At 42.0% G+C, this 21,161-nt stretch overlaps 1 protein-coding gene across 2 annotated transcripts in view; it reads right to left on the minus strand.

The window, feature by feature from the left end:
• Positions 1-21,161, minus strand: part of SVEP1 (sushi, von Willebrand factor type A, EGF and pentraxin domain containing 1) — a 543,713-nt gene that overhangs the window by 54,936 nt on the left and 467,616 nt on the right. For both annotated transcript variants that reach the window (XM_073552438.1, XM_073552437.1), the window contains exons 43-46: positions 11,547-11,720; positions 10,442-10,615; positions 8,637-8,813; positions 6,503-6,673 (exon numbers count right to left, since the gene is read on the minus strand). In XM_073552438.1, the coding sequence (XP_073408539.1) occupies positions 6,503-6,673; positions 8,637-8,813; positions 10,442-10,615; positions 11,547-11,720 (696 nt within the window). The remainder of the gene's footprint in view (positions 1-6,502; positions 6,674-8,636; positions 8,814-10,441; positions 10,616-11,546; positions 11,721-21,161) is intronic.

Consider the following 21,161-nt stretch of genomic DNA (forward strand, 5'->3'; position numbering starts at 1 on the left):
CCATCTTTAGTAGAAACTATGTACAACAAACATTTCTTTAAGCTACAAATAATATTGGGACAACAATGAGAGGGAATTTTGGACTACAGCAGTTTATCATACTTTGGTATGTCTTGACTGCACAAACCTATTTACTTCATGTCACTTAATTTCAAGGGTTAAGTTCAAGGCTCCCTTTAAGAGGTCTCTGCACAGTTATTATGTTTACTCTAAAACTCATCAAGTATTTCAGGTAATAAAGATTTTTTAAGACAATCTTTATTATAACTTTAATCATTTATGCATATTCTCCAATATAAAATATGACATTACTCTAGAATGATCAATCATTTTTCCTTTTGCCTGTTACTTTGCACAGTATACACATTTGTTAAGGGAATATATTTTTTATGTGATGCAGTTATCATTTAGATTGAGCTGAAATTTGCTTGGATATTTTTACTGAGTGATTTATAAACGATTAAATGCTTTTTAGACTATCTTGTGAAATCAAATATAAATATAAAAATGACTTTAGCAATAAAACCTAATATTAGGTTAACATCAGCAAGCACACTACGCATAAGAATAAGATATATGGTAAATTATATCCTAAAAACCTTCCTAGAATGCTGCTATAAATATAAGCAGGTAAAATGTTTAGTGCGTCATTCTGTACTTCTCAGTGTCTGGCATCCATAGAAATCTGCAGTTCAAAAACTAGTTTTCATTCAGTCATTCTATCTTTTACTCTTGTGGAATAGCTGGTGCTTTTTATTTGCTCATATATAATTTATTTTTATGGTTTTATTTGTTGAGTGAATTCTAAAAAATCTGACAGTTGATGGGAGCCAAGTGTCTACAGATAAGTACGATAACTGGGAGCACGATGAAGCGTCACAGAAAGGGAAAGTCCAGTCTGCAATGTGATGCCCATTAAATACCTAGGTGTAAGCATTTTTGTTAGACTGCTAGCTCAGTAGTTGAATATAATTACAGTATTTAGATGGGAAATCTAACATTATTAGTGCATTTGTCACATACCACTATCACATGTGTAGGAACAAAGAACTGAAAATCAAAAAATATTACTTCGAAGTTGGAAATACAGCAAAATGCACGAGAGTAAAAATTGCTATACTTTAACCCCTTCCTGACATCGGACGTACTATCCCGTCCATGGTACCCGGGCCCGTATGACCGTGGACGAGATAATACATCGGGCCCTTTAATGCGATACCGCGACTTAAGTCGCAGTGATCGCATTAAAATTCCGACGCCATCTCACCTTACAGAAGATGGCGTCAGTATCCCGGGCTGCGATCCCGCCCCCCGGCATCCAGAGCGCTGTGATTGGCTGTTCAATTATGAACAGCCAATCGCAGTGTTTCTCATTGTTTCAGTCAATCAGCTTGGCTGAAACAATGAAGTCCTAGGCTGGGATCGAGTACCGATGCACTCGATCCTAGAGCCGGTGCCTGGCAACGCCAGGCACCGGCAAAAAGCACCCGGATTGGCGCAATGGCTCCCTTTTTTTTCCTTAGCCCCCTTTGCGCCACCTCCGTACACACATCCTGCAGCCGCAAAACTTGGATAAGTGACACATGTCACTTATCCAAGCTTGTGCCTGACGTTTTTCATTTTTTTCACCCCCTTTGTGCCACCTAACTACAACCCTAACTGATCCCTGCCCAATCTCTCTTCATCCACCCCAATCCCCACATCCCCCTTCCCCCTATTTTTACCCCCCTCCACCCCACTTTTGCGTCACCTCCGTGCGCAGCCGGTGAGCGTTGATCGGTGACGCAGTTCACCGATCAACACTCGTGCTCGCTTTTTTTCCTTAGCCCCCTTTGCGCCACCTCCATACACACATCCCGCAGCTGCAAAACTTGGATAAGTGACGCAGTTCACTTATCAGAGTTTGTGTCTGCTGTTTTACCACCCCCCCTTGCGCCACCCCGTGCGCACATCCACGCCTAGTTTTGATAAGTGACACTTATCAGCTAGGGCCTGCTGTTTTAGACTTAATTCCACAGTTTTTTCTTTACAGAAAGTTTACACCAATCACTCCTCCCCCTCACGAACACATACAGTTTTCAATAAAGTGTACACCCAAGCACCATATTTACACAAAAATGTAATCAAATTCATCCCAACAGCGCTATTCAATGGAGGAGGCATATGCTATACTTGCCTCCGACACTGATAGCGATTTGGATGAGGATCCGACTTTTCTTTATTTTTCGGATTCTTCATCCTCTTCTTCTTCCTCTTCCCCCTCCTCATCTTCCTCCTTGGGTCCTGCGGAACCGCCACGCAGACGCTCCAGGACAGAAGATGAGGCAGTGCCCTCCATGCCTGCAGCTGACCCAGTGCTCCCTGTATGGACCTCGCCCCCCGAAAATTACGAGCCACTGATTCCTGATTTTGTGGCAGAATCAGGAATCAAGTTTGACACCACCGGCCTCACAGAAATTGACTTTTTCAAAGTCTTTTTCTCTGAGGATTTTGTTAACCTCATGGTGGAGCAAACTAATTTGTATGCTCGTCAATTTTTGGAGCAAAACCAGCGTTCAACATTTTCAAACTGGTCTCCTGTAGACGCAGTTGAAATGACGCAGTTTTGGGGCGTGGTCCTCCATATGGGGATACTGAAGAAGCTGGAAATTCGGCAATATTGGAGTGTTGATATTTTATACAACACTCCAGTGTTCCGAATGGTCATGGCCCGGACGCGTTTTGAGGCCATCCACAAGTTTCTGCATTATACTGATAATGCACAGTGTCCCGCATGAGATGACCCCAACTTTGACCATTTTTTCAAAATTCGGCCGGTCATCGAACACTTCAACAAAACGTTTGCTGAAGTGTACGTGCCCCAAAGGGACATCTGCGTGGATGAGTCCTTGGTTCACTTCAAGGGAAGGCTGCAATTCCGTCAATACCTGCCCAGTAAGAGGGCCAGGTACGGAATCAAACTCTATAAGTTGTGTGAGAGAACCTCAGGGTACATCCACAAGTTTAGAGTTTATGAAGGGAAGGACACCCTGATTGAACCCCCTGAGTATCCTCCTTTCCTGGGAGTGAGTGGAAAAATTGTGTGGGATTTGGTGCACCCACTGCTGGATAAAGGTTATCACCTCTACACTGATAACTTTTATACCAGCAACCCACTCTACAAATCCCTCTCTGAGCGATGTACCGCAGCCTGCGGTACTGTCCGCAAAAATCAGAGAGGCCTCCCGAAGACGCTACTTGGGCAGATGCTCCGAAAAGGTGAGAGCAGAGCCCAATGTAGCGACCACCTGCTGGTGGTCAAGTACAAGGACAAGAGAGATGTCCATCTCTTGACCACCATACACGGTGATGGCAGTACCCTCTGCACTGTATGGGGTACCTCTACACAGGTCCGCAAACCGACATGTGTAGTGGGGTACAACAAAAACATGGGGGGCGTTGATCTCTCTGATCAAATCCTCCAACCGTACAGTGCATTAAGGAAGGCCAAGGTGTGGTATAAAAAGCTGGCCGTGCACATCGTCCAAATGGCAATGCTCAACGCATTCCTGCTGTCACAATGTGCATGCCCCAGCGATACGTCGTACCTTGAGTTCCAGGAGGTAGTGGTTTAGGCCCTGATGTTTGGTGCTCAGGAAGGAGCGGGCCCCAGTACTTCTGGAACTGAAGGTGCTCGCATTGTCCCAGGTCAGCATTTTCCGGGGGTGGTCCCGCCAACCCCAAGAAAAGGTAAGCCTCAAAAAAGGTGTCGAGTGTGTTACAAAAAAGGAATACGCAGGGACACCACTTATCAATGCGACACCTACCCCGAAAAACCTGGCCTGTGTATGAAGGATTGCTTCAAATTGTACCACACTTCCATGCACTACTAATTTACATTAGATTAGTTGGGGGCACATCTAGATTTGTTCTTTGGGGGTCTAGTATGCAAACTGATGTCACATGTGGCTTTTTTTCCTGTTTAGGCACATCAGGGGCTCTGCAAACGGAACATGATGCCAGCAGACCATCAAAGTCTGCATTCCAAAACAACACTATTTCCCTTTCGAGCCCTGACGTGTGCCTAAACAGTTTTTTCCCACATGTGGGGTACCAGACTACCCAGGACAAATTGTACAATGACTTTTTGGGTCCAATTTCTCCTGTTACTCTTGGGAAAATTAAAAATTGGGGACTAAATGATCATTTATGTGGGAGCGAAACAGGATTTTATATTTTCATGCCCGGGCATCATAATTTTTAGTGAAGCACTTGGGGGTTCAAAGTGCTCACCACACATCTAGATAAGTTCCTTAGGGGGTCTAGTTTCCAAAATGGGGTCACTTATGGGGGGTTTCTACTGTTTAGGAACATCAAGGGCTCTGCAAATGGAATATGATGCCCGCAGACCATTCCATCAAAATCTGCTTTCCAAAACATCATTACTTCCCTTTCGAGCCCTGACGTGTGCCCAAACAGTAGTTTTCTCCCACATGTGGGGTATCAGGGTACTCAGGACAAATTGGACAACAACTTTTGGGGTCCAATTTCTCCTGTTACTCTTGGGAAAATTAAAAATTGGGAACTAAATGATCATTTATGTGGGAACAAAACAGGATTTTATATTTTCATGCCCGGGCATTATAATCTTTAGTGAAACACTTGGGGGTTCAAAGTGCTGACCACACATCTAGATAAGTTCCTTAGGGGGTCTAGTTTCCAAAATGGGGCCACTTGTGGGGGGTTTCCACTGTTTAGGCACATCAGATGCTCGTCAAACGCGACATGGCGTCCGATCTCAATTCCAGCCAATTTTAGGTTGAAAAAGTCAAATGGGGCTCCTTCCCTTCTAAGCCCTGCCATGTGCCCAAACAGTGGTTCCCCCCACATATTGGGTATCAGCGTACTCAGGACAAATTTGACAACAACCTTTGGGGTCCAATTTCTCCTATTACCCTTGGGAAAACAAAATATTAGGGACTAAATCATGTTTGTGGAAAAAATATGATTTTTTATTTTCACGCCCGGGCGTTATAAACTTCTGTGAAGCCCATGGGGGTTCAAAGTGCTCACCACTCATCTAGATAAGTTTCTTAAGGGGTCTAGTTTCCAAAATGGGGTCACTTGTGGGGGGTTTCCAGTGTTTAGGCACATCAGACGCTCGTCAAACACGACATGGCTTCCGATCTCAATTCCAGCAATTTTAGGTTGAAAAAGTCAAACGGGGCTCCTTCCCTTCTGAGCCCTGCCATGTGCCCAAACAGTGGTTACCCCCCACATATTCGGTATCATCGTACTCAGGACAAATTGGACAACAACTTTTGGGGTCCAATTTCTCCTGTTACCCTTGGGAAAATAAAAAAATTGTTGCTAAAATATTATTTTTGTGACTAAAAAGTTAAATGTTCATTTTTTCTTCCACGTTGCTTCTGCTCCTGTGAAGCACCTGAAGGGTTAATAATCTTGAATGTAGTTTTGAGTAGCTTCAGGGGTGCAGTTTTTAGAATGGTGTCACTTTTGGGCATTTTCTGCCATATAGACCCCTCAAAGTGACTTCAAATGTGAGGTGGTCCCTAAAAAAATGGTTTTGTAAGTTTTGTTGTAATAATTAGAAATCGCTGGTCAACTTTTAACCCTTATAACTTCCTAACAAAAAAAAATGTCATTTCCCAAATTGTGCTGATGTAAAGTAGACATGTGGGAAATGTTATTTAGTAACTATTTTGTGTCACATATTTCTCTGTTTTAAGGGCATAAAAATTCAAAGTTTGAAAATTGCAAAATTTTCAAAATTTTCGCCATATTTCTGTTTTTTCATAAATAAACGCAAGTTATAGCGAAAAAATGTAACCACTAAAGTGAAGTACAATATGTCACGAGAAAACAGTCTCAGAATCGCCTAGATCCGTTGAAGCGTTCCAGAGTAACACCCCCATAAATGGACAATGGCCAGAATTGTAAAAATTGGCTCGGTCATGAACGTGCAAGCCACCCTTGGGGGTGAAGGGGTTAAAGATTTCGGACAGCATAAAAGGCCAATCTAGGCCAACTTATTGGCATCTTTTCATGTTTTTCAAACGTGATTCTTGTAGTGGATCGATCATTTTGTCTGAATTATCTCATCTTCGTCCAAGACAACAACCATCACAAGCTAAGCATTTATGACAAGTCATTTATAAAATGGTCATCATAATCCCTAATTTCAGATTAGCTAAATACTAGTTCTAAATTTCTACTATACTTAATATGCCTATCGTTCCATACGGGCCATAATCTTTTAAAGTGCCCCCTATAGCCTATAGCCATGCATAGTTGACCTGCTTCTTCTCATTCATATGCCTCTGCTTCCACAATGGACTCTATTTTTGGGATGTCTGAGACCCTCCATCTGCTGTGGGCAGACCATGCTTTGGGAGACCCATTTCTAATATGAGCTGGAGTGTAATTTAAACTATTCAAAAAAAATAAATATATAATTGAGTTTATTTACTAAATACTTTTATCACAGAGCATCATAAAGTACCTTTGCAGGAAGGTGGTGTGGTCCACGTCTGATTTTCCAAACAAACACTCCTAAACGATCCCTCTAACATGTACCCACTGTAACAGGAATATGTCACCATGTCGCCGTAATGATGAAACAATCCTCGGACCATTGCATTTTGCACATGAAAAGGAGGGCCACAAGAGATTTCTAAAAAAATCAATGCAAAATATACTTAAGCTCCACTCATAATATTAACACCAACAGTATTTATTTCTGCAGTATACCGCTTTTGTGGCGCACTGCCACTACATGGGCTAGTTATAGCTTTCTATAGGTAGTTAAAGTATATTTTTATTCTTAGACTAGATGGAGGCCCGATGGTATCACATCGGGAGGGCGGTAATATCACGATGGGGGCAGGGTTTGCAGCATTGAGAATCTCTCCCCATGTGCTCACCCACCTATCCACTCTATCTCTCCCCATGTGCTGACTTCTCCCATCTGTGCTATCTTCTTTGACCTGTCTACCCTATGTGCTATTCCCCTTCTCTGCTGTCTCTCTCCTTCTTTTGCGGTGTTCTCCCCTCATGTGCTGTCCCGTTTGAGCTGTCTCCCCCCTGTGCTCTGTCTGTCTCACCCCTGTGTCTGACCGTGTACAGAACAGACCACAGCTCCTGGGCAGGGGAGGAAGCAAAAGACAATACTGACATTACAGCAGGAGATCGCAGAGGATACATTTTGTGAGGTAAAATATTGTTTAAAAACAGTCAGTGAAATATTTTACCTCAGAAAATGAATCCTCTGTGATCCCGTGCTGTAATGTCAGTATTGTCTTTTGCTTCCTCCCCTGCCCAGGAGATGTGGTATGCTCTGTACACGGTCAGACACAGACAATTTTTAAAATGAACTTTCGTTCGTGGGAAAACCCCTTTAATGTGACCGGCTTCCTGTGCCTTTTGACACATCGTGCATCTGCCATCAGGGTCAGCTGAATGATTCACTGCTCCTGTGCAGAATTTGTGCAGGCGCAGTGTGATGGTGTTCCGCTGGTGGTACTGTGCAAGAGGCTGCATGAGTGTGAGAGTGTGAGTGTATGAGTGTGTGTGAGTATGACTGAGTGTGAGTGTGTGAGTGTGTGAGTGTGACTGAGTGAGAGTGTGATGAGTGTGAGTGTATGAGTCTGAGTGTGTGGGTGTGAGTATAGGTATGAGAGTGTGTGTGTGTGTGAGTATGAGTATGAGATTGAGTGTGAGTGTGAGTATGAGCTTATGAGTGTGTGAGTGAGTGTGTGAGCCTGAGTGTGAGTGGGTGTGTGTAAGTGTGTCAGTGTGTGTGTGTGTCAGTATGTGTGTGTGTGGTGCGTACGGCATATAGAGTGTGTGTGTGGTGCACTAATTACTGAAGGCCTATGTTGCTGTCATCTTGGTACTCTGCGATTTTCATTCTAATTGTGCTATATAGCATAAATGATCAGACGATTGCAGTTTCAAGTCCCCTAAGGTGACTAAGATCTGAAATAAAAAGTGAGTTTTTAAAGATATAAAAAATACAAAAATAAAAATCTTAAAAATAAAGAAATCTTAACATAGCAAACATATTTGCTATATTCAGTGCAAATGTCTGGTCTATCAAAATATAAAATTATTTAATTCATACAATAAATGTTGTAAAAACAAAATGCCACACATTAAAAAAAGGCATTAAAAAAATAAAATGTCATATATACCCCAAATTGGTGTCACTTAAACCATCAGCTTAGGGTTGGAAAAAAATAAAAGCATGACAAAAACAAAAACATCTTTTTTACAAACTGAATTATTTTTACCACTTAAATTCCGTATATATTTGAGTATAAGTCGATCCGAGTTTAAGCTGAGGCACCTAAAATGCTGTAAAAAAACAAAACCCAAAAACTATAGTGGAATTCTATTTTTTTCACCAGTTCATCCCACTTGGTTTTATTTTATTTTTTTTACAGTTTTTTAGTGTACTGTATGGTAAAATGATTGCTGTGATTAAAAACCACAATTCGTCCCACAAACAACAAGACCTCAAACGGCAAGGTCAACAGAAAGATAAAAAAAGGCAAGGGGTAAAGGTACATCTATTTGGACATGATTTTTTACACTACATGATTAATATAAGAGGCAGTTTATATGGTAAGACCTACTTTCACACTTGGCTGGTGCTTCTGTCCAGGTTAAATCAGCATTGCATATTATAATCGATTTGCCAACAAGACGAAAGCCCTTTCGACATTTCATGGACAATTTTTGGCCAACAAAAAATTCATTTTCTGTCAGAATTGCATTATCCGGGATAACAAATGGCACAGGACAAGGGTTTGCTAATGAAAGACACAGGAAGAAATTTAATAAATGCAAAAGTCAATGACAACTCAAAAACTGTGCATTTAGTGAACAATTTTTTATTTGTGTTAGTAGTGTTCCCTTCACTTTTGAACAGTATTTTAGGCACATGTTCTTCAGAAGAGCTCAATTAGACTACCTTTTTTTGTTGTATGAGAAAAACAGTGTTTTTTTATCTGAATTTCAGCAGTGGCACCAGAGTTTGGACTGAGTTTCCACAGTGTTTTTGATCCATGTTTCAGCAAAGTGTCATCAGAGTTTCAGCAGAGTGTCATCAGAGTTTCAGCAGAGTGTCATAAAACTTTGGCCCCAGTTCCAACAATTTTTCTCAAAATAGAGAAAAAAAAAAGTTTCTCCATCTTCTCCCATCAATCAGTCTGTGAAAACCAACACTGCTCAGTTGGCATCTGAGTGCTGTTCTATTTTTCCACAGACTCATAAACTTGCATTGGCAATTTTGATCCAACACTCGGATGATTATTGGAAATTTCTCCAGAATTTTGCGCAGACCACTCAGTCCCACAATAAAATCAAATGTGAACAGACCCATAAGTATGAATTCTATCCATGAAAAACATAAGATAGTACTTGTAGGTGAAAAATGGATGTCTGAATGAGGCCTGTGCCATTTAGTGGAATTTATGTATATTATATTTGCAGATTGTTGTTGTTTAGTGTTATTGTTAAGTGTTTCACAGCAGTAGCAGCATATTTACATCTATGTCTTCATTTACTACTCTATGTAGTCTGAACCAATTCATATATTTTCTTCATTGTACTGTATGTTGTGGATTGTAACTACTCCCAATACCTTGCACTCTACACACCCAGCTTCCCAGCTTTCCTGGTATGTATTAGTGTAATCCATAGCTCGATCCTATACTTGCCCAGCTCATATGAGGCCTAAGGGTAAGTTCCCACAAGCCGTTTTTGTCAGCATTTTTTTTTCTGCAGCAAAACCTGATCTCTTGGCAGGAAAGAAGCTACAGAAAATAAACATGTTTTCCTTGTTTTTTCTTGGGTTTTTTATGCATAGTTTGTGCGTTTTTGGCATGTTAGATTTGTCTCTTGTGCATGGTGATAAAGTATAATATTGAAATAAATTCTATTCCAAAGAATGTAGTTTTGGCACAAAAAAAGCTACAAAAAATGATACCTGCGTTTTTGGTGCATTTTTTTCAGCATTTTTTCACCACCTATTCAAGTCAATGGGTAAAAAATGTTGAAAAAACACTGAAAGAAGTGACATGCTCTATGTCCAAAAAACTATGCCAAGCAGAAAATACCGATGACACAAAAATCAATGTGTGTGCATGAGATTTCTGAAATCTCGTAGACATAGTTGGTAATGAAAAACGTAGCTGAAAAGTAGCATAAAAAAACGCTTAAAAGAAGCGCAGCAAAAATGCCCAGTGTTAACTTATCCTAAATCAAGCTTTATTATAGGGTTCCAGTTCAAGAGAGGTCACCTTGATGTAAGTAGATGGGCTTCCAAACATTGATCAAAATGAGTGCAAAGTACCACATGTTTTTTACATTTTTAGCAAATGGAATTTATGTATGCAATAAACATATTAAAATATATGAATACAAAATGAACACACACGTTTACACAAAGGCATCGGATGACTCCAGTTTCCATTTTCTGTGCACTTGGCAAATTCTTCCCCTTCCAAACTATACCCACTATTACAGTGGTATGTCACAGTGCTGCCAGAAGTAGCATTTTCATGCTCAACATATCCATTTTCTAAATCAATGGGAATTTCACATCTGGTCTCTGAGAAAAGGAAGATGCATTGTTTTTAGGCCAGTGTATATAAAATAGCTAGTTATTAAATTATCAAGAAATAGGTTTAGCTTCAATTTTAGGGTAAGAAGTTGAAATATAAGGGCTATTTTAAAAACAGTTTAACCCCTTAACTTAAAGTGGTTGTCCAGTGAAAACAGGTTATCAACGGGATAGATGATAACTCGTTAATCAATGGTTGTCCGACCGCTAAGACCCACACCGATCAGCATCATGGGGAACTTTTATCCAAGTTAGAATGGAGTGGCAGTGCACATGATTGACCACCATTCCATTCATTCTCTATGGGCCTTTGAGTGCTGCTCTTGCCCCAAAACCCAATAGAGAATGAATGGAGTTGAAGTTTGGTGTCTGACATACCGCTGAAAATTTTGGCACAAAGGTTCCCCAATCTGCGGATCAGCAGTCAATCCCCAACCAATAAGCAACCTATCATCTATCCTTTGGTGATAACTCGTTTCCAGCATTGCTTTGATCCTCTTCTCAGTCAAGATACTGCAATTTTGATGAAGTATGATCTGGAAGTTACTTTTACAATGTAAGTCTATGGAGTCTTGTTGTGACTCTCCATAAACTTACATGTAAAAGCGGCTGCCAATTCACATACAAACCCCAGCGAGTCAGATTTCAGTCACATGACCCAGAAGTAGATCAGAGCAGTGCTGGAAAGCGAGGAAGATGATGATTGGTATGTATATTGTATTAGCGCACTTATTTTACATTAAATATACATTTAGACAGATGTAGGGAACAAAACATTTTCTGGAAGTGTTTCATTACCACGACTCTTTACATCAATCTGAACATGTACAATATGACAGGTTCCCTTTAAGGTGTTGCAAATGATTACAATATACTAAATAACTGCACAGCTTGGCTTGACCTGATTATAATTACCTACCTTTACACTGCGGTAGAGGCTGGCTCCATTTTCCAGTAGCCAGACATGTTATATTTTCTGTCCCAATAAGATGATATCCATTGTTGCATATAAAAAGAAGCTTATCGTCGTAGGCATTTCCCATTGGAATCGATATAGCATTTGGTATAGATGGGTAAAGACCACACTCAATACCTAAAACCATCAGTACAAAAACAGAATTTTCATCATGCTCTGTCCTAAGATCCTTGATCTTCTCCATCTATAGCTATTAATATCAGTTATGTGATAAGGACAAAGATGTTGCCTATCTGCTATATAGAATATCGAATTGGAACTTACCGTATATACTCGTGTATAAGCCGACCCGTGTATAAGCCGACCCCCCTAATTTTGCCACAAAAAACTGGGAAAACTTATTGACTCATGTATAAGCCGAGGGTGGAATCCATAGACTATGCCCTCATATGCTGCTCCATAGTTTATGCTCCCATATGCTGCTCCATAGTTTATGCTCCCATATGCTGCTCCATAGTTTATGCCCCCATATGCTGCTCCATAGTTTATGCCTCCATATGCTGCTCCATAGAATATGCCCCCATATGCTGCTCCACAGTTTATGCCCACATATGCTGCTCCATAGTTTATGCCCCCATATGCTGCTCCATAGATTATGCCCCCATATGCTTCTCCATAGTTTATGCCCCCCATATGCGGCCTCATAGACTCTGCCCCCATATACTGCTCCATAAACTATGCCCTCATATACTGCTCCATAGAATATGCCCTAATATGCAGCCCCATAGACTATGCCCCCATATACTGCTCTATAGACTATGCCCCCATATGCTGCCCCATAGAATATGCCCCATATGCTGCTCCATAGACTATGCCCCCATATGCTGCTCCACAAAATATGCCCCCATATGCTGCAAAAAAAATGCCATACTCACCTCTCCTGGGCCCATCGCCTCTGTCTGCCGCTTCTTATGTCAGTGACTGTTCAGCCAGCAGAGGGGCAGCATGCACTAATCACGTCACCATGCCCCCTGCTGCCTAAACGTCACTGACACAGGATGAAGCGGAGACAGCGGTGAGCAGCGATGGACTGGCGGACAGGTGAATATCGCTATACTCACCCATCCTGTCGTGGTCTCTGCAGCCTCGCTCGCTTCTCCACTGTCTCCCTTCCTGTCTTCAGCGGTCACGTGGTACCGCTCATTACCACTCATGAATATGTGTATATTCATGAGTGATAATGAGCGGCACCACGTGACCACTGAAGACAGGAAGGGAGACAGTGGAGAAGCGAGCGAGGCTGCAGAGACCACTGCAGGACAGGTAAGTATGATCTGACACCCTCACTCCCCCTCCCCCGCCAATCGCCAGGTATATGACCCTTGTATAAGCCGAGAGGGGGACTTTCAGCCCCAAAAAATGGGTTGAAAATCTTGGCTTATACACGAGTATATACGGTATTATTTTATTTTCTTAAGTTGCATTAACACTGAAAGATTATTGTGAAACACTTCCGCACTGTTGATCCCACCCTTACCATCCCACCCTTACCATCCCTCTCCCATTGTCCACAGTACTACGCCCACACCACTGCTTACCCTATAGTAGCAACACTGTATCCCTCACTTTCCATCTTTCCTTTACTATCCGCAACACCTTGCCCTCACATCCACCTTCTCCCCTTAATGGCAACAGCACTGACTCCCAGGAACCCCATCAAACTTGAGAATGAGCATAACACAGAGATGTCTTCATGTTCTAGGACTTTTCTCTGCAGTGTAGCACTCAAGGCCACAAATGGCACAAGACTGCAGCATAACCCCATTTAAAGAAGCTCTCCAATTAACTGTTTTCCCCCTAAATGTGTCTACTCGTATATGCATTGTGCATGTATTGTAATGTCAGTGTGTTAAAATGCTCACCTACCACTTCTCTCTCCAGGGTCCAGCACCGTTGGGCTCCAGAGAGAGAAGCAGTAGTTGAGTATATTGACCCGAGTATATAACCCGGAGGTGACTTTTACAATGCAAGTGCCTATAGAATTTCAGATCTTGACTCCACAGGCTTGCATTGCAGAGACTTCAGGCTCAAGCATGGTGTATAAAGTGACCGGATAGTCTGAAGAGCGGTGGCATCACTCAGAAGAGGAGCAGAATGGCGCTGCTGGATCCCGGAGAGAGCAGCGGTAAGTGAGGATATTAAAGGGAACCTGTCACCTGCTTTGGCCGCTATAAGATGTGGCCACTGCCTTTCAGGGCTTAGCTACAGCATTCTATAATGCTGTAGATAAGCCCCCAGATTGACCTGAAAGATAAGAAAAATAAGTTTTATTATACTCACCCTGGGGGGGTTCGGTGCGGTCCGGTCCGATGGGTGTCACAGGTCCGTGTCAGGCACCTCCCACATTCTTGCGATGCCGCCCTCATGCTTGTTTCATTGCTCCCCGGCATCACGCTCCTGCGCAGGCGTACTTCTCTGCCCTCAAAAGTACTGCAGTGCACAAGTGCCGGGAAAGGTCAGAGAGGCCCAGTGTCTGTGCACTGCAGGACTTTGCTCTTCCCTCAACAGGGCAGATAAGTACACCTGCGCAGAAGCAGGATGCCGGGGAGCAATGAAGCAAGCAGGAGGACGGCATCGCAAGAAGACGGGAGGCACCGGAGCCGGACCTGCGACACCCATCGGACTGAACAGCACTGAAACGCCCCCCCGGGTGAGTATAATAAAACTTATTTTTCTTATCTTTCAGGTCGGACTGGAAGCTTATCTACAGCATTATAGAATGCTGTAGATAAGCCCTGAAAGGCAGTGGCCGCATCTTATAGAAGCCAAACAGGTGACAAGTTCCCTTTAATACACTCACACTAAATTACATACAAATATACACCAAAGGATAAGAGAAAAAAAGTTCATGGGAGGGCTTCTTTAAGAAGACCGGACCAAGCTGCAGCCCCCTTGAAGTCAATACCCCTAATCACTTGCTTTGAAAATACTGCCAGTATTTAAATAATTTCAATGAAAATGGGAGAGAGACAAAATAGTCCGCACCGCTGAAACATATGTGGCCAACACTGGTGATCGTGTCATGAGAGCGCTGAGTGTACCCCCCAGGGATCTTGGGTGGTAACTAGAGTTGAGCGATACCGTCCGATACTTCAAAGTATCGTATCGGATGGTATCGGCCGATCTTTAAAAAAAGTATCGGTATCGCCGATTCCGATACCGGAAGTCCCATTCAAGTCTATGGGACTTCCGGTATCGGAATAAGAAAAACCCTTTCCTGCCCTTGTACAGCCTCTCTGGGGTCTGTACGGGCCTTTCGGGGGGCTGTGCCGGCCTGCCAGGGGGTCTGTGCAGGCTCCGGTGGTCTGTGCCGGCCTGCCGGTGGTCTGTGCAGGCTCCGGGGGGCTGTGCCAGCCTGCCGGGGGGCTGTGCCGGCCTGCCGGGGGGCTGTGCAGGCTCCGGGGGGCTGTGCCGGCCTGCCGGGGGGCTGTGCCGGCCTGCCGGGGGGCTGTGCCGGCCTGCCGGTGGTCTGTGCAGGCTCCGGGGGTCTGTGCAGGCATCGTCCGATGGGACTACAAGTCCCATCGGGCGATGCCTGCTACCATGACAGTGATTGACACATTAGCCAATGATGGGACAGTAGTAGTCCCATCATCCGGCTAATGTGTTAAATGTAAAAAAAAAAAAAAAAAAAAAAAATTACATGCTACATACATACAACATGCATACTACATACATGCTACATTCATACTACATACTACATACATGCTACATTCATACTACATAAATACTACATGCAACATACATACTACATATATACTACATGCATGCTACATACATACTGCATGCTACATACATACCACATATATACTACATACATACTACATGCATGCTACATGCATGCTACATGCTACATACATAACACATATATACTACATGCATGCTACATGCTACATACTACATATATACTACATGCATGCTACATACATACTACATGCTACATACTACATATATACTACATGCATGCTACATACATACTACATGCTACATACATACTACATATATACTACATGCATGCTACATACATACTACATGCTACATACATACTACATATATACTACATACATACTACATACATACTACATGCATGCTACATGCATGCTACATACATACCACATACATAACACATATATACTACATGCATGCTACATACATACTACATGCTACATACATACCATATACATACTACATGCATGCTACATACATACTACATGCATGCTACATACATACTACATGCTACATACATACTACATATATACTACATGCATGCTACATACATACTACATGCTACATACATACTACATGCTACATACATACTACATATATACTACATGCATGCTACATACTACATGCTACATACATACTACATATATACTACATGCATGCTACATACATACTACATGCATGCTACATACATACTACATGCTACATACATACCACATACATACTACATATATACTACATGCATGCTACATACATACTGCATGCTACATGCATGCTACATACATACTACATGCTACATACATACCACATACATACTACATATATACTACATGCATGCTACATACATACTGCATGCTACATACATACTACATACATACTACATACATACTACATATATACTACATGCATGCTACATACATACTACATGCTACATGCATGCTACATACATACTACATACATACTACATGCTACATACATACCACATATATACTACATACATACAATACATTCATACAATACATAAATAGACATACAGTACATATAACATAGAGTATCATACTTACCAATACTTGTCACATTGTTCCCCGAAGCCATTGTCTTTTCCGGAATAAATATTAACATAACAAACCACAAAAATACTCACACACGATCCGAAGCAGTCCACGAGTGTGTCCCACGACGATCTTGGGTAGAGAACTGCAGCATCAGCTGTTGCTGCCGTTCTCTACGGGCTGCAGGAATCCAATGACGGAAGGTAGGTATCCTTCCGCACTGTATTCCTCCGCCACTTAAAAAAAAAAAAGTCCCTAGTCTCACTTTATGCCATTGCTGTGTGGGAATTTCCGTCGTGGGACACACTCGTGGACTGCTTCGGATCGTGGGTGAGTATTTTTGTGGTTTGTTATGTTAATATTTATTCCGGAAAAGACAATGGCTTCGGGGAACAATGGGACAAGTATTGGTAAGTATGTTACTCTATGTTATATGTACTGTATGTCTATGTATGTATTGTATGAATGTATTGTATGTATGTAGTATATATGTGGTATGTATGTAGCATGTAGTATGTATGTAGTATGTATGTAGCATGCATGTAGCATGTAGTATGTATGTAGCATGCATGTAGTATATATGTAGTATGTATGTAGCATGCATGTAGTATATATGTAGCATGTATGTAGTATGTATGTGGTATGTATGTAGCATGTAGTATGTATGTAGCATGCATGTAGTATATATGTAGTATGTATGTAGCATGTAGTATGTATGTAGTATGTATGTAGTATGAATGTGGTATGTATGTGGCATGTAGTATGTATGTAGCATGCATGTAGTATGCATGTAGCATGCATGTAGTATGTATGTAGTATGTATGTAGTATGTAGCATGTATGTAGTATGTATGTAGTATGTAGCATGCATGTAGTATGTATGTAGCATGCATGTAGTATATATGTAGTATGTAGTATGTATGTAGTATGTATGTGGTATGTATGTAGCATGTAGTATGTATGTAGCATGCATGTAGCATGCATGTAGCATGTATGTAGCATGCATGTAGTATGTATGTAGCATGCATGTAGTATGTATGTAGCATGCAGTATGTATGTAGCATGTATGTAGTATGTATGTAGTATATATGTAGTATGTATGTAGCATGTAGTATGTATGTAGCATGCATGTAGTATGTATGTAGCATGTAGTATGTATGTAGCATGCATGTAGTATGTATGTAGCATGTATGTAGTATGTATGTAGTATATATGTAGTATGTATGTAGCATGTAGTATATATGTAGTATGTATGTAGTATATATGTAGTATGTATGTAGCATGTAGTATGTATGTAGCATGCATGTAGTATGTATGTAGCATGCATGTAGTATGTATGTAGCATGCATGTAGTATGTATGTAGCATGCATGTAGTATGTATGTAGTATATATGTAGTATGTATGTAGCATGTAGTATGTATGTAGCATGCATGTAGTATGTATGTAGTATTTTTTTTTTTTTTTTTTAACATTTAACACATTAGCCGGATGATGGGACTACTACTGTCCCATCATTGGCTAATGTGTCAATCACTGTCATGGTAGCAGGCATCGCCCGATGGGACTTGTAGTCCCATCGGACGATGCTTGCACAGACCCCCGGACATCAGCACAGCCCCCCGGCAGGCCGGCACAGCCCCCCGGCAGGCCGGTACAGACCCCCACAGGGTGCACAGACCACCGGCAGGCCGGCACAGCCCCCCGGCAGGCCGGTACAGACCCCCACAGGGTGCACAGACCACCGGCAGGCCGGCACAGCCCCCCGGCAGGCCGGTACAGACCCCCACAGGGTGCACAGACCACCGGCAGGCCGGCACAGCCCCCCGGCAGGCCGGTACAGACCCCGGGCAGTCCACACAGCCCCCCGGCAGGCCGGCACAGCCCCCCGGCAGGCCGGCAGAGACCCCCGGAAGGCCCGAAATGACGGCGCATCATGATGCGCACACACCGCGCATCATGATGACGTCAGTCTGTCAATCAACTTTGAACTTCCGATTCCGATGCCGAATTCCGATATTGAAAAAATATCGGAAGTCGGTATCGGAATTCCGATACAGCAAGTATCGGCCGATACCCGATACTTGCGGTATCGGAATGCTCAACACTAGTGGTAACCCAACGAACTGAACAATGAGGCCAAAGTCTATATCAGTAGAGAAAAGTGTGGCACTCACCATCCCATTAAAAATCATTTTGTTGGAGTCACATAAAATTACAGAGGCAGGAGAATCCTTTGTGGAGCATGCCGGACAACGGCCATTTCGCGCTATATGCGCTTCTACCAGTCCTTGACAAAATAAATAAAAAACGAGGCAAAAGACAATGCTTTATCATCATACCGTTGAACAAAAAGTGCAATAAAACGCGGTCCAAAATATGGATGTAAATAAAAATGGTACCGCTGAAAATGTCATCTTGTCCCGCAGAAAACAAGCTGCCATACAGTTCCATCAGCTGAAGAATAAAAAAATATATAGCTCTCAGAATAAAGCGATGCAAAAATAATAATTTTTTCTATAAAATAGTTTTTATTGTGTAAAAGCGCCAAAACACAAAAAAAGATATAAATAAGGTATCGCTGTACTCGTACTGACCTGAAGAATAAAGCTGTCTTACCAATTTTACCATATGCGGAACGGTATAAAAAAAACCAAAAGCAATTCCTGAATTGCTGGTTTTTGTTTATTCTGTATCCCAAAAATCAGAATAGAGATAAAAAAAATGTCATGTGCCCGAAAATGGTACCAATAAAAGCGTTAGCTCGTCATGCAAAAAACAACCCTCACATGACTCTGTCGGCCGAAATATGAAAAAATTATAGCTCTCAAAATATGGTGACTCAAAAACTACTTTTTGCAATAAAAAGCGTCTCTTAGTGTGTGAAGCAGCCAAACATAAAAACCCAATATAAATCTGGTATCACTGTAATTGCACCGACCCGAAGAATAAAGTCACCCAATCACTTATACCGCACAAGAGACGACATAAAAAATAAATAAAACCAATTCTTCACATGCTGTTGATTTTGTCCTTTTGTCTCCCCAAAGATTGCAGTAAGGCTTGGCGCCCATTTATCCTGCGCTCTACGCTGAGTGCTTATACAACGGTTTGCATAAAAGTGCTGTCAGCTACAGTTTTGTTCTTCTGTAAAGAAGGAAACTGCGGAAAAGAGGCCAGCTGGAGTCCAGAGTAACTCTGCTGCTTGACTAGAATGAATGGATCCATCGGGGGTTTCATCTGAATCATGTTACTCAGAGATTTAGATGGAAACAGCAAAGTATGTGGTCAGCGTAGAGAGCCAGATAACTGTGATCCAAAACATTATGTAAAATGTTCCCAATCAAAGCTTCAACTCAAGCCACAAAAAAGCAAGTCTCCACTCAGATTTGTCATCTGTTAATGGAAATATAGGGGGCTTCCATGTTACTGGTAGCACAAAGGCTCTGGAAAAGCTAAATGGCTCCTCACCTGCCACAAGAAATTCAGAAAATTCTACGCTTCCAAGTCCAAATGCCCCCTCCTTTCTGAGCCCCAGTGTGCCTAAACCACATATAGCGCTCACATGTTTGTCATTTCTCCAGTGATGAGATCCTGCATAATTTACAGGTGCATGTCCCTAGAATCACGGGCTGGGAAATGTATTGGTCACTACAATGTACTGGTCACTACAATGGCAGTTTGAAATTTTCACTCAGCAACATCCACTGATGCCTCTTTTTTGGAAAACACCTATGGAGTCAAAATTGTCACTACATGTGTAGATAAATTCCCAAAGGGTTATAATTTCCAAAATTGGGTCACTTGAGGGGGATTCTGCTTTTCTAGCACTTAGGGGCTCTTTATATGGAATCCTCAAACTAGTCTAGGAAAATCTGCACTCCAGAAGGCAAATAGTGCTCTGTCTCTCCCAAGTCACTCCATATGGCAAAGTAGAACTGTACAGCCACATATGAGGCATTCCTACATTCAGCAGAAATTGCGGGACAAATTCTTGTGTAATTTTTACCCATTTCCCAGTATGAAAATGTTAAACTTGGGGCTAACACACAATCTTGGTGGTAATAATGTAAATTATTTTTTCTTCACTGCCCAATGGTATAAAAGTTTGTGACACACCTGTGGTGACAATGTAATCACTGCACCCCAAGATGAATTCATTGAGAATTTTAATTGGTAAAATGTGGTCACATATGGGGGGGTTCAGCTGTTCTGGCACCTCAGGGGTTCTGTCAATGTAACATGGCACCTTCAAACAAGTGCAGCAAAATCTGCACTGTAATATGGCGCTAATACCCTTCTGAGCTTTGCACTGTGACTCAAAAGTAGTTTTCGATAACATTGAGGGTATCGAACTCAGGAGAAATTGCACAACAAACTTTGGGGTCAATTTTCTCCTTTTGCCCTTCTGAAAATACAAAATTTGTAGCTAAAAAAGAGTTTTGTGGGAAAAATGTGATTTTTTTTATTTTAACGGCTTAATGTTATAAACTTCTGTGAAGCACCTGGGGATTCAAGGTGCTCAATACAGATCTAGATTAGGTCCCAAATGGGTCTAATTTTCAAAATGGTGTCACTTGTGTGGGGTTTCCACTGTTTAGGCACATCAGGGGCTCCAAACGGGACATGGCATCCACTGATTAATCCATCAAATTTTGTATTCAAAAAGTCAAATGGCGCTCCTTCCCTTCCACCCGTGCCATACACCCAAACAGCAGTATTATTCCACAAGTGGGGTATCAGCGTACTCAGGAGGAATTGCACAATAAACTGTATTAGAAATTTT

This window comes from Dendrobates tinctorius, unplaced genomic scaffold (genome assembly GCF_039654945.1).
Source record: "Dendrobates tinctorius isolate UK_male_01 unplaced genomic scaffold, ASM3965494v1 ptg000191l, whole genome shotgun sequence".
Classification (NCBI taxonomy): Eukaryota; Metazoa; Chordata; class Amphibia; order Anura; family Dendrobatidae; genus Dendrobates; species Dendrobates tinctorius.